We start from the raw sequence: 14,611 nt of genomic DNA, 5'->3' as shown, positions 1-14,611 counted from the left end.
CAGGTGAATAAAATCTATTTGTTCATTTAACTTTTTTTCTTCTCCCTTCCCCGTCAGCTTCTTTTCTCTCTCCCAAACTCAATTTTCCCTCGGCGCGCGCCTGCTCGAGTGTTTCTTTTCTTTGCGACGGTCTCGCCAGCAATTCATTAGGCAACAGTCGTTTAATTTGTATCATTAGAAAACCGTGTTTCCCAAGGAGTGTGGCACTCCACTAAATCTGATCCAGACAAAGTACTTCTTCTTTTTTTCTTTCCTTTTCTTCAACCACACACAAGCTGCGGGACTTGTTAACACACACCTCACACCAAACAAGTGTTTTTCGGAGAGTAAAAGCAAACAAACAAACAAACAAACAAAACAAAACAAAAAAACATGGTTTAATATCTTAGCATCTCTTCAAGTGTTATTACACTTATAGAGAGCAGTTCTCCTTCTGGGCCCCCGGTTTTAATTATGCAACAAATGTTTGACTATCCAAGTGAAATTTGCATGAATATTTATACCAATTCATTTGTTGAGTGTTGATTGTAATTACATGGAAACATGATTTATTGCCAAGATTGCTGTGCTAGCCAGCCAGCCAGAGAGAAAAAGAACCGGGGCGGAAATATATAAATAAATGCAAATTTCCACACTCGGCACACACACACACGCAGCTCAAAAGGAAGCCCATTTTTTTCCCAGTGGCTTGTGGGAAATTTCATTATCAAAAAAAGAGTATCTTTCACGGTATGTGCCTGGCAGAGATTCAGAGGTGCTTACAGTAAGTGGCTGAGGTTGACAAAATAACAAAGAGGCTCACCGTCGTATGGCGTCCTGTCAACACCTGCTGAGAACGTACGTTATGTATCTGTGTGTGTTTTCGTTTGTCACCCTTTTTCTAAAGACGCACTTTCACGCTGTCGTCACGATAAGAGCTCGACATGTTTTAGAATCCGCCTCTCGTATGGGGAATGGATAGATGCACAGATTTTGTATCATCAGGTGAGGCAATCAGGGAGCGAACGGATGGAGATGGAGGGAGGAGACGATTGAGTAATGTGCCTCTGTCCTGCTTAATATTCTCATGATGGAAGGATAGAAGGAGGGAGGGGAAGAAGCAGAGGAGCCGGAGAACAAGTGATGAGGTCCAGCAAGAGGCTGGAGGAGAAGCAACACAGGCGAGCTCTCACTGTGTTTGTATCTAATTAATGAATGGCATTAGCCATTTGTAATGCCATTTATTCTCCTAATGACCAAGCCTGATCTTTCATTCCTCGCCTCACGCTCATTCTCCCTCTTTCATCCTCCTCTCCCTCTCTCTTTTGCCATTACCTTTGTGCGACGCTCAGACAGGGATTGAGAGATGCAGGAGGGAGGAAGGGAAACGGACTGAGACAGCGAGCAAGAGGCCTCCGCTTTACTGACGTGCTGTGTTACTGCTTAACTCAAGACACTGTTCAATAGTGCGTTGGAGGCAGGCTGCATTTATTGACAGCGTGGACCCGCGAGCTAAAGCTTTTGTGTGCTCACATGTTGTTTGTATGTACTCGTGTTCGAAGCAAACACTTTTTTACCTTGTTCTCTTTCTAGTGGGCAAATAGACAAGTGATTAAGGCTGGTGCATCCTCCCCTCCTTAACTGTATTTAAAGGACACATCACCCCCCGAAATGATTATTTATATATCTGTTAATCAGCCTGTTTTATGTTGAATTCATGAGGAAAAATTAGTTTTTCGCGCATGCCTCAATGACAAACGACAAATCCAAAAACTGAGAAAATACCGAATGAATTGAAGTCATTGGGGTCCACGTTTAAAGCCAGACTCCACTGACAAAAAAGCAGCAGTTTTACCTCGTTGAACACCAGAGCTGCTAATCTACCCCTTGTAATCAATCTGCGGTTTATTTATTTGACAGTAATTAGTATCTAGTTCCTAAAACGATGAGGCAGAGGGTACTTGCTGTAGCTCTGGTTGAGGGTGAGAGGCTGTCAGGTAAAAGTTTGTTGGGTGCAAGGAAACAGAGATCTGTGTGGGTACATGAGACCCTAAGAAAGAGGTGGGTCATGGGGAGTACCACCAGTTGGTCCAGGAGCTTTGCCTCGATAATGGCCGTTTCCAGGCATATTTTAGGATGACTCAGGGGCAGTTTCATAACCTGCTGTCTATCAGGCTGAGCATAACAAGAATGTACACTAACTACAGGGAGTCCAGTGGTCCTGCCGCGCGACTGAGCACCACCAGTTTCTCCTCCATTGTTTACCAACTGTAAACTTGTTGTTGTGACCACCACAGAAGGACCAACCCTCAAATCATCCGATTGGACAATGGGAAAAAAGCAGAAATGACGTGGGGCGTTTTTCAGCTCTGAGTTGAAGTTTTTTCAACTCGAGGAGTCCAAAGCACTCCAGCAAAAATGCCAGGAGCCTAGAGTGCAGAAATGCAGGGGGGCCTAAGGGGGTTCCAGGGGGGTACATTGGGGAATATAAATATTTTTTGTACTATTCCATTTACTGTTGAATGAAATGAATGAGTGAGAGTTTTCTCTTCCTCCACGGTTACCTTCTAAACTGTTGTTGAGAACTATAAAATTTTGGTCTTAATCATATCTAACAACCAAAATCTTCCCTAATGAGGTTCCTTCGCCTAATTTGTATCAATTTAGGGGTTCTTGACATAAAAAAGGTTGAGAACCACAACTTTAAAACAGTGAACTCACATAATAACAAAAACAATCTAACTGATCAAGGTAGACCATCAGCTCCTGTGTTCAGCAAGGTAAAATCATTGTTTTTGTTAATGGAGTCTGGCTTTGAAGGGAGCATAGAAAACTTTTATGTTCAGTTTCCTGTCAGAGAAGGCCGTCTGTGTGGGAAGCACTGAGTAAAGACTTGGATTATATGGCACGAGTCGGTCGCCCCTATGATTTCAATTTATCAAGGATCTTGATGGATTCTTTACAATTTCAGCCTAACATGGGTTGAGTAATGGAAATACAAATGGTCATTTAGGGGCTATAGTATTCCTTTAATATACAGGTATAGCCGGTTGCCATGTCGTCTTGGTCCCCTGGGCCTTGAGCGAGCTTGTGAAAGACTCCCTTTGTACAGCTTCCTCCATGTCCCTATTCTAATGTCTTCCTATTGATAGTTTTCAGGGTGAAAGAAAGGTATGACCTTGTTTATAGTGACAAAAGGGGTTTTTGTGTGCTATTGTGCTAGAGCAGATTGAGCTGTGTGTCTTCTTTTTTGGGGTCAGTAAACTGACGTCACAGGTGTAGTAGTTGTGTCCTTAAAATCTAGCAAGCACACTTGTACGACTCCTCCAATGAAAGCATAGTCTCCTTACCCTGCCCCCTTCTTTCCCAACCTATTTCTCCACCATCCTGACCCAAAATCCCTTTCCAAAATTCCAGAAGATCCAACTCCCCAGCTGTCGTCAAACAATAAAAAGACAAAAAGTTAAAACAGTCCCTTTTATAGTGACCCCCGGCCGTTTGGTTTCTCTTGTAGCCGTTTCGCCGAGTGACCTTCTCTGTGGTGAGCCAGCCCCAGGACCCTCACCAGCAGGGATCGCTGCAGAGCTGCTACGACAGCGGCCTGGACGAGTCGGAGACGCCCAGCAGCAAGAGTTCGTCGGGCCCCCGGCTGGGCGCCCTTCCCCTGCCCGAGGACAGCTACGAGAGGACAACGCCGGATGGCAGTGTCGGTGAGGCAGAGCACATGGAAAATGGTAGGGGCAAACACTAAAGGAGATTAAGAAAGCGTTAAGATACAGGAAACACACACGCACATAACTTCCCAGAGCATTCACGTACAGTACAGTAGCACGCCCGACGGTAGGCAGAAACATACAAAAAACATGTGAGTAAAATTTGCCATCGAGTTCTTTTTTGGCTTTTAGTTCGTTTTTGTAGCGTGCCAGGTGTGATGTGGTGTCGAGGCTGTGATGCAGAAGCTGTTGCAACTTTCATTAAAGCTAAAGCCCTTCCATAACACACGTGGAGGCGAGTATAAAACCTATGGTTGTGTTCCAGAAACAGCGGGCTTATTTGATCAAAGGCGCGACAGCAGGGAATATATGTACAGACATATGCTTTCAGATCAACACCTCTCAGGCCGTCTTTTTCCTTTCAGTTTGCAGCTCCTTTCTTTACAATTCCTGTTGAATTTCATTCGTCATCTGGGTTTCAACTTGACTGAGAATAGGTTTTTTGTATCAGATGTCTTTGAGTTGAAGTAAAGGAGGAGTAACAATAGGGGGTTAATACCCAACTTGAGTTGTTTGGAAGCCATACAGATATCTGCTCTGCTGATTTGCAGTGTGTGCTGGCTTGGGGCCCTTACGAAGGAGTTTATTTTTCCACAATTGGGAGACAGAGATGATGTTCTGTAGGTTGTAATGTAAAAAGACTGCAGCCTAGAGAGAGAGAGAGTGAGTGGGAGCAGTGGAAAAAAGAGCCTATTGTAAAGGCAGTCCCTGGGTACAGTACTGTATCTTCCCTTGCAGAACCTTCTCGCAGCTACCCTGAGCTAGTTTCCTACCAAGACCAAAATATGTGTGGGTGTGTGTATCTGGGTGTGCAGCGAGAGATGGGGGTAATGGTCCCATTCATAGTCGAGGAGTCTGAGGCGATGCTTAACAAGGAGGAGCTGTCTTGAGAGTGCTAAGCCTAAGTGCAGAGGCTTCCCCGCTGCAGCTTAGGATAAAGATATTCAAATGGCTTAAAGATTCACATCCTCTCTTTTTCATTTATTTATTTTTTTAAAGATGGAGTTGTTCCAGAGATGATGTCTTAACTTATTTTAGATCAGCGCAGTCGATATAATATTCTGCTGTATCCACTCAGTGAAGCCTGGGCATCCTTTAGGGGACATCTGGGAGGGGACAATATCCAAAGGTAGGGTTGCAATGACCCCGAGATAGAAAGCAGACAGATGTGCACATCAAACAGGCAGTTACACAGGTGTCCCACAGTGAGCTGTCTCAGATGCTGGCCTTAATACAGATTAAAAGGGATTTGAGCCACTTTAATGTGAGCTGATACAGCTACCTTGTGGATACTTAAAATCTCCTTTGTTTCAGACAATAGGCGCCCATTAAAGTGGCCAAATTAGACCCAATTAAAAGACTCATTTCAGTTTGGTCCCTGTTTAAAAGTAATAGGACAAGGGACAGCCGACAGCTAAAATAACCCAGTTAGATGAAAAGTGGGACCCAACTGTCACGCCTCAGTTTGGTCTCTCAACACCCAACACTGTCTGACATATTGCGACAAGTACCTAAACAACTAAATATAGGACAAAAGATGGCTTGAGATCGCCCAGCAGCTGCTAACGTAATGTTATGTGTTGGTCATGGAAGAGAGTTAGCTGTGACAGCGAACGTTTGCACCATATTTGGGGTACGCTTAGTTTGTAAACTCATCTCTACATAGGCCTGTGTACATATGCAAGTCAACCGAGAGTCCATTCATTTCCGTGGTAACCTCCGTGATGTCTTTACAGACTCTCTTTTCATTTTTTTTAAATTTTTTTTATTTTTTGGGTCTGGAATTTGCCTTTAGTACGTTGAAAAACTTTTCAGACAGGCTGTGTACTTTGTTCGCAACAGGAAGTTAGCATAAAAATGAATTAGCTAACAGGCTATTTCACTGGATTCGGGCAGCTCAAAAATTATTTAGCTAACAGTCTATGTCGTTGAATTCAAGTAGGTCAAAAACAAATGAGCTAACAGGCTATTTCATTCAATTCAAGCAGTAAAAAACTTACTTAGCTAACAAATTAATTAGCTAACAGGCTATTTAATCCAGTTCAAGCAACATAAAAACAAACTAGCTAACAGGCTATTTTGTTCAATTCAGTCAGCATAAAAACAAATCAGCTAACAAACTACTTTTTGTTGAATTTGAGCAGCATAAAAACAAATTAGCTAACAAGCTATTTCATTGACTTCAAGCAGCTAAAATTGAATTAGCTAACAAGCTATTTCACTGGATTCAGGCAGCTCAAAAATGATTCAGCTAACGGTCTATGTTGTTGAATTCAAGTAGCTCAAAAACAAATGAGCTAATAGGTTATTTCATTTAATTTAAGCAGCATAAAAACAAATTAGCTAACAGGCTATTTCGTTGAATTCAGGCAGCAAAAATCGAATTAGCTAACAGGCTGTGTTATTCATTTCATTTGCTTGTCTATGTTGACAGCTCAATTTATACTTTTTTCTCCAGAGTAAAGTTTGATGGCATATTTAGCGACCCTTGGTAGCATGCTAGCTGTGTAACAACACAGTCTTTTAACAAAATATTATTATATTATTAAAATATTAAATACTGCCGACACGCCAGGCAGGCTAACCTCCTCAGTTATTTGTCACCATGCATAATTGGTCCTATTTTTGCCTCGATAATGCTCTATGCGGGGGTGACAAGCTACTAAAGTGGTTAGCACTGTCGCCTCACAGCAAGAGGGTTTCGGGTTTAAGCCCGCTGGCCTGCTGGGGCCCTTCTGCCTGGAGTTAGCATGGGTTAGTGTGGGTTTCTGGCTTTCTCCCACAGTCCACAGACATGTAGGTTCAAGTAACTGGTGACTTTGATTTGCCCGCAGGTGTGAATGTGAGTGTGACTCTGTGTGTCAGCCCTGTGATAGTCTGGCAATCTGTCCTGGGTGTACCCAAAACTTTAAGAGGATAAGTGGGTACAGGAAATGGATGGATGGATGCTCCGTGCACATATTCCATGAGACTGGATGGTGAAAAACATACTCAGAACGAGCTTTTCTCTTTTCTGCAGTGCTGTGTTTATCCATCTGTGCAGAGATACATTTCCTCGCGTACTTTAATACTTTACAGACACAAAATGAAACTGTGTGGGAACGAGGCTTCAAATCAAATCCACCTTGAGAAGAAAAAACAGCACAATTAATGAAACAAAACAGAATCTCGCATACCACGAAAAAAAACCCCATGTATCATAAAACATGATGTAAAATATTTCCCAATTAGCACAGTGACCTGAAGTATTTGGCAAAATACTCCCCATCAATTTTAGTTTCAGCTCAGCTCGCATATGTTGTTAATTCTCCCTTTTTCCACGGTTTGAGAGGGTGCTATTGCAAAGTACACTGGAGCTTTAAAGGAGATTTGTTGGAGGAGCAGAGTCAAGGTCAATTCATGAATCGCTCTCCATCCAAGAGAAACAACATGCTCTGCTGCTGCTCGCTATCTTTAGTGAGATCAGCCGAACTGGTGTGTATGTGAGTGTGTGTGAGTGTGTGTGTGCAAATGGAAAGGCAGCTGCACATGTGAATGTTTTGTTCAACATATTGTTTTTCAATCTCAAAGCAACCTCTGAATCTCTCTCGCAGTTTTTTAAAATTCCGAGCTTCTTACAGTTTGTACTCCGAGGCTATGAGGAGATGCGATCTGCAGTTAGGGAGGCAGCGGGGTGGCCTTGTGGTCCGAGAGGCTGTAATTGGTGTAGGTTCTGTCGTTCAATCCCAAGCAACAACAAAAAACACAGCTATATGCTTCCTGTTAGTGTCCTTGTGGAAGACGCTGAGCCCCTGTTTGCTCACTTGTTCGAGGTCACAGTGGATGAGGGCATCCGCTAAATACCTAAGTGTAAAGTAAATGCAATCATCTAAGGTTAGGGCAAATATTGGCAAAGTGCTTCAGCCTCTTGAGGGATGCTAACTACAGTCATTAGCACTCCCCCTTGTGTTGTAGCCAGAGCACACTCAGACATCATCAGCACTGCTGTATGAAGCCCCGGCCCTTTTCTAGAAAATGGGGGAGTTATGAGGAAAGAGGGAGAACAAAAGTTAGCAGATGGCTTGGCGTGGGCATCATTAGTGATCGCAGGTAATTGCATGAATTTACGTGCTTAATGTGACGGTGATTTTTTTTGACGGTGAAGGAAGAGGGGAAAGTCAAAGAGAATATGAGCGTGCAGATAAAAGTGACTGGAGTCAATATAAGACTATGAAAGTTTCGACCTTCGGGTTGAGGGTTTGTCAGTTTGCAAACTGAATCCGAAGGATTTGATTTTTTGTTTTCCATTCAGAGCGTTACTGATTCATCATGTTTGATTGCCACTGCTTTGTGTCAGGGTGAGCGGCGGACAAAGGCTCGTGTCTCCTTTTTGATGCCGTGCCTCTTCCAGCTCTAACTCGCTCGTTGTCGATCGATGTTCGCACAGTGCGCAGGAACAATCGTCCTCCACTGCTTGTCTGCACGCACGAGCACGCACACCCACCAACACACACACACATATATATATATGTATGCAGGCATCCGTACGAATACAGACAACACACACACACAGTCTGTTTTTCACTCTCTGCCTCTATCCTTCCTTTCTTTCTACCATGCACAGATGTGCCGAGGGACCCTGTTTTCTTTTCCTCATCTCCTTCATCAAGGTCAGGTTTCGAACTTTATTATTTTCTATTGGTTGACTTCTTTCCGTGGGGAGTGTCAAACAAGAAAAAACAAGAAAAGACAAAAACAACCTCTCCATCCAAGACAAATTCCTCCAGAACCAACTCCAAACAGGGAGTGCTCGGGTCATTGCGGGAATACGAACACATTCTTGACCCCTTCCACAAGCCTCCTCTGTAGTTTCTTCTTCATACGTTGTTTCGGCAGAGTGAGAGACAGTTAAAAAAGCTGCATGTCAGGAACCTATGAGGATTCTGCTGTATCTTTACACATGTATCTGAGTTTGTTCAGCTGAACGCCGCACAAAGAAGTCAATTTGTAGTTTTTTGGAGCGAGAAATCCATCAATTTCACCATAAATCTTGAGCAGCTCGATGTATTCCCCTGCTATGGCATTTCAGTTCATGAAGTCTTGATCTTTTTGATGCACAGCTGTGCCCCTCACTTATTCATAAGCTTACCCCGGTGCTCATCAGATATTCATAAACGCTGAGTGTTTGGAGTCAAACACCCGATTAGGCCGTTATGGATGTCAAAGAGCTCTTCCAAATGTACGGCGTTATCGCTGGGTCAAAGACTCGTGCTCTATTATTGATCTCCACATTGCCGTTGGGTGGGGGGTGTTACAGTGTTAGTTCAAGTACACCTTAAAAATAACACGCTTCCACGCTGCCCTTTCATCATGAGCGAGGTGTCTGAGGTGTGCAAAGTGGTTTTTTTTTATATGAAACCTCTGCGCGAATCTAAAGAGCTCCCGGCGCTGGAGATGTAATATCATTGTTCAGTGCATCAGTGCAGCTGTGCTTGTTGTGCTGTGGGTCACGCTGGCAAGGATTTATCCTATAGAGTGGCTTTTTTTTAATAGAGAAAATAAATGCTAATGTAAAATTTTAACCTTTTAGCTTCACCTTCTTGTATTCAACTGTGTGTTTGTACGTGCTGTGTTGCCGGCGGCTAATGCTCCACACAGGTAAGCAAAGCAAATGTACCAATGTGGGCTCGAGTGTGTGTGTAGTGATCGGGAGGAGAGAGAAAGAATAAGAACATTTTTAAAGGGCCATTCACCCTTTCCCTTTACCTGTAGTGCAGTCTATCAATCTAGACTGTTTCGGTGTGAGTTGCAGAGTGTTGGAGATATCAGCCGTAGAGATGTCTGCCTTCTCTGATATGTAACGGAACTAGATGGCGCTCGGCTTGAGGTGCTTGAAGTGCCCTAAAAACACATCTGAAAAACTCAACAGCAATGTCTCTTTCCAGAAATCATGACCTGGTTACTCAAGATAATCCACAGACCTTGTTGTGAGCAGTTTCATGTAGGAACTATTTTCTTTCTACCAAACTAAACCCACCAACCCTATCTCTGCCCAGAAGGTAGCGTACATCTACTCATTGATAAAGGCTTGAGCTTGTGACAACGGAGCTTATTCTCATTTCCTTGTCGTCAAATACTGACTCTTTGTCACACCCCACTGCTGTTATATCCATGCCAAAGGCACCCTTTAGCGTCTTTATGAGATGCATCAGGCTTTCAATTAGCTAACCTTAAAGCTCAGCTGAGGAGGACGTCAGAAATCTACATCCTGTGCTGTCCAACCTGTTCTCAATCCCAGGTTGTCAAATGTAGAGACTTTGTAACGCCCCCCTGCGTCTCATAGTGACACATAGGGTATCCTTTGGTGCATTTACCTGATGTATACAGAAGGAAGTGTGTATTTACTTATGGGCAAGAGTTTCATAACAGCAGTGCTTGTCCTCATTTCCAGGTCATCAAATAGTGGCACACTGTCACACCCCGCTGTGTGTATTATGTACTCCAAAGGCACCCTTTAGCGTCTTAGCAAGATGCATCGAGCTTTCAACCAGCTAACGTTAAAGCTCAGCTGAAAAGGACATCATAAATGTTTACATCTTCTGCTCTCCAACTCGTTCTCAATCTCGGACTGCACTCACCAACTGAAGGAAGTGTGCATCTACCAGTTAACAAGAGGCTCATGCTCGTGACAGTGCAAGACATAAATATTAATGGCATTCTCCTCAGCCAAGCTCTAACCTTAGCTAGCTAAGTGGTGCTAGGTGAGCTAGCAGTAGATGCATGCTTCTTTCTGCGCACAGTTGGCAGCTGTAGTTCAGAAGGTAGGTAGAAGGAAGTGTGCATCTACTGCTAGCTCACCCGGCACCACTGAGCTAGCTAAAGTTAGAGTTTGGCTGGAGAGAATCAAACATCTTGACTAACTGGGTCATGATTTCTGGAAAGAGACAGTTTTTGCATGTGTTTTTTTGGCAATTTAGGCACCACAAACTGAGTGTCATCTAAGAATGGGTTCCAAACTCTGTACTTTTAAGAATACCGACCTACCAAGTACTGATTCACATCACATCTATTGGTACCACAGAGCACATCTGGACAAGACCCACAAAGTCTAGACAAGAGCCGGAAGTGCAGCAAAGCGCCCTGAAGCCTGGAAACCAGCCACGGAGTAGCTGCGTTCAACTTCAGACAGGAGGCGGAAGTGCCCCAAAGCCGGAAATACGGCCATGGAGCGCTGCCAGCTCTCCAACGAGCCAAAACTAATTCTGCAGTGCGGATCCACCAAGATAGTTTTGACATCTGGTCTATTTTCTTTTCTAGATTATTTTAGTAATAGCCTGGTATCACTGTTAGACGAGCAGACACATGCAGACAGACAAAAGATAAGCTCTATGTGTGGATTGTGCTTTAGTCTACTACATCTTCCCTGCAGCTTGTCCAAAAATTGCATTTTTGTTATTAGAGAGAAAGTAAAGCACCATAAAAGGTACCGTTGGGTGCTGGTACCGAATTCAAGGTATCAGTACCCAAGCCTAGTGCCATCTAGTTCCATTATATTGGAGAGAAGGCAGACATCTCTACAGCCGATACCTCCAACTATCGACAGCTCACCCTAGACTGATAAGTAGCGCTACAGGTAAGAGTTAAAATATGTGTTTTTGATTTAAACTGTCCCTTTAAGAGGGAAAGTTTCCTGCTCCTGTTGGTCCCTCATGATGGTTTCTAGCAGACAGGATATAAAACAGTTTACTCAACTTTTTACTTACCACTACATCACTGAGTGCATCTCACAGAGGCTGATGATGCCTGATTTCATTTACACTGGCTGCTAAGACGGATGAATAGTGCAAATTTATTGTAGCCTCTAAGAGAGTAATAGCACGTCCCACTGGCTGCTAACGTTAGCATGCCTCCCACGTTTCTCCGCTTTGGCTGCCAGACAACCACCCCCCAGCACACACACACAGACACACACACACACACACACACACACACACACACCAGCCTCTATCTCACTCCTGTCTCTCCCGCTGAGAAATCTTGGGGTACCACCGTTGGATTACAAACATCATCATTTAGTGTTGGCTAGCTGGCCCAGTGGAGTAGGACAGACAAGTGGCACATCTCAGCAGTTGCAGGTAGTCCAGACAGTCTGAGCCTGTGCTGACATGCACAAGACAGACAGACTGAAATGCACACACATGCTCAGTCACATAAAAACAAATAGCCATCACACACACTCGCGCACACCCCTCGTTCAGCACAATGAGGCACTGCATCATTTTCCAGCCCTGTGAAGCACCTCACTGGATCACTTCATTGTTGTTGTTTCTCTCTATTTCCGAAGCTTTGCCCGCTGGAATGCTGCTTAGCCTGGTTAATAATGTGCGTGTGTGTGTTTGTGTGTAACTCCGTTCATTAGGCAAGCCCAATTGTAGGGCCAGATGGCAAAGCGAGTTTGTTTAATTAAAACCATTCATATTTCAAGAGCGGAGCGGCAGCAGCGCTGGTCTTAGGTCTGATTTCCCCCAACTTGGTGGAGGGCTGGGAGTATGTGTGTCTGCGCGTGTGTGTTTGTGTGTGTGCCGTGCGCCCATCACCACCCGGTGGAGAGCGGCGCAGTGAAAAATCACCCAGTGGAAGGCACTCGTGCTATCAATCAGCATGTTACACACGCTTCTCCCCCCATCGCCCTCCCCAAGGTCGCAGGCCATGTGTGCACACAAGTTAAAAACACTACAACATTAATTGGAAAAATTAAAATCAGGACAGAAATGAAAGAAATAATAATGAGCACATAATAAAAAGTGCATAAAAAGATTTGCAATGCTTGCAGCAGGGTTTGTATCGAGCACAGTCCTCTTGCCGTGTGTCTCCCGTTCATTTCCATCTGTCCCTTACCCCACGCCCCTTATTTCTTTCCGTGATGTCCTCAGGCAGTTCGACAGCGAGCGAGACAGAAAGAACAAGAGGACCTGGTGAGATGATGTGAGAGAAAGCACTGAGGGAAAGCAGAGTAAATGAGTAACACATTGTGCAGGAGCCCAGAAACGGATCGAAGGATGGGAGGTTGGAAAGAGACCAAGAGATAGAGAGAAAATTAATAAAAGAAAAAAAAAACAGGAGAGAGACGGAGAATGAGAAACAGGAGGGAGAAAAGTGAGGGATGGGGTTACATGCGTGGAGAAGTTGCCAGCAGGGAGTGGCGCTTGACAGAGAGATGATTGATCACAGCTCAGCCGGAGCAGGCAGGTATTCAAATCATACCCAAGTGTCACATCCGCAGTCCTGTCTCTCCACACGGGCACACATGGACTGTAAAGCCCACCCAGTGCAGTCTGAACTCGTGGAACTCAGCACTCGGACAGAATTAAGTTTAAAAGAATACCTGTTCTTAAAGGGATACTTCACCCACAACATGATCTTGCATGACTTAACAGTGAACGAAGAATCCAAAAACAAAGACAATTCCTGATAAATTGAAATCATAGAACTCTTAACCGACTCGTGCAGCATAATCCGAGTCTTATTTATCCAGTCGTGTGCTAAGAACTTCCCAAACAGAGGTCCTCTCCAACAGGAAAGTGAACAAAACGTAGAACTTATCAATGCTCTCTTCAAAGCCAGACTCCATTGACAAAACGGCAATTTTAGTTCACTGAACACAGGAGCTGATGGTCTACCACTGCTTCGATCAGTTAGTTTGTTTGTGTTATTGTGTGACTTTGATGTTTTAAAGTTGCTGTTCCCGACCTTTTTTATGTCAAGAACCTTGGTAAGAGTTTGCTTCAGTTTTCTCAAATGCCTCCATGGTTATGAAGAATTCAAAAACTGAGAAAATTCTGCATTAACAGAAAACCTCTGTCAATCTTTTGGCCTGTATCCTCTCCTGCACAATGTTTTAACTTTTAATTTGTACAAATAAACTAAATTCAATACAGGGTGAGCAGTTGATATACACATGATCATTTTGTGGATGAAGTGTTCTTTGAAGCAGAAAGACCAGATGTGTGGACAGCTTAGGTGTGTTTCCTGTTAAAGGACCGGTTGACCCAACTGCAAAAATATTTTCTCATGTACCTCTATCAGTATCTAGCCATGCATAGTTTTATTTGTCAAGATTTGGAGATCTACTCCAGCACTGAAAAATATATCTTTTTAAAATTCAGCTGCAACATGTCTTTCCAGAAACAAAGTCCATGTTTCTCAGGTACAGTGATTCTAAACCAGTGGACCTTGAGGGAGTTCGAGGGTGTCCCCAGAAAAATTGGGAATGGTTTATTTTCACTATTCAATTCACTACAGAAAGGAGTGTGACTATTCTGATCTTAGATTTTACTTCCTCTACCTCAGCTGTAGTTGACAGTCTTAATCATGTCAAACAACCAAATCTCCTCAGATGAAGGTCCCTGAAACAGAATCTTCTCAAGTGGGGGTTCATGACCGAATGTGTATCAATTTAGGTGTCCTTGACACGAAAAAGGTTGAGATCCACAGCTCTGGATGATACATAGACCTCCGTGTGCACAGTTTTCTTTGTAGCTACTCTATACCAAAGAAATTGTCCCTAAGACAACGACTAGTTCTATAGATTATCTAGAGCCCCAGGTAGGTTCTCAACTTGAGCATCAGAACCCTCCTAAGGATACACAAGATAAATCTGAGAGGATGTGAGATGATTAACAGGGTAGAACAATAACAAAAAAATGAATTTCTGCAACACAGCATTGTATCTTCTCAGATTTCATCTTTGTGAATTACTAATTCGACCTCCTCAGACCTTGAAAAGCAAGCCAAAAAGGATTCGTAACAACTCAACTAGAGTGTAAATAACAATTTTTAGGTGTCATCTTCAGTGTATTTGAGAAGAGGAAGAAATATCA

General features: G+C 43.6%; 1 protein-coding gene across 6 annotated transcripts in view; it reads left to right on the top strand.

Annotated features, from left to right (window-relative positions):
- pcdh7b (protocadherin 7b) overlaps positions 1 to 14,611 on the top strand; it is a 176,911-nt gene that overhangs the window by 74,475 nt on the left and 87,825 nt on the right. For 2 of the 6 annotated variants that reach the window (XM_049568753.1, XM_049568756.1), the window contains exon 2: positions 3,494 to 3,689. The exons of 2 other annotated variants lie outside the window; for them this stretch is intronic. In XM_049568753.1, coding sequence (XP_049424710.1) covers positions 3,494 to 3,689 — 196 coding nt within the window. Of the gene's footprint in view, positions 1 to 3,493; positions 3,714 to 14,611 lie in introns of all 6 variants that reach the window. 2 more of the 6 variants (XM_049568752.1, XM_049568755.1) reach the window with 1 other exon arrangement.

This window comes from Epinephelus fuscoguttatus, linkage group LG23 (assembly GCF_011397635.1).
Source record: "Epinephelus fuscoguttatus linkage group LG23, E.fuscoguttatus.final_Chr_v1".
Lineage (NCBI taxonomy): Eukaryota > Metazoa > Chordata > Actinopteri > Perciformes > Serranidae > Epinephelus > Epinephelus fuscoguttatus.
The sequence above is the reverse complement of the archived record's forward strand: the minus strand, read 5'-3'. Positions and strand labels throughout refer to the sequence as shown.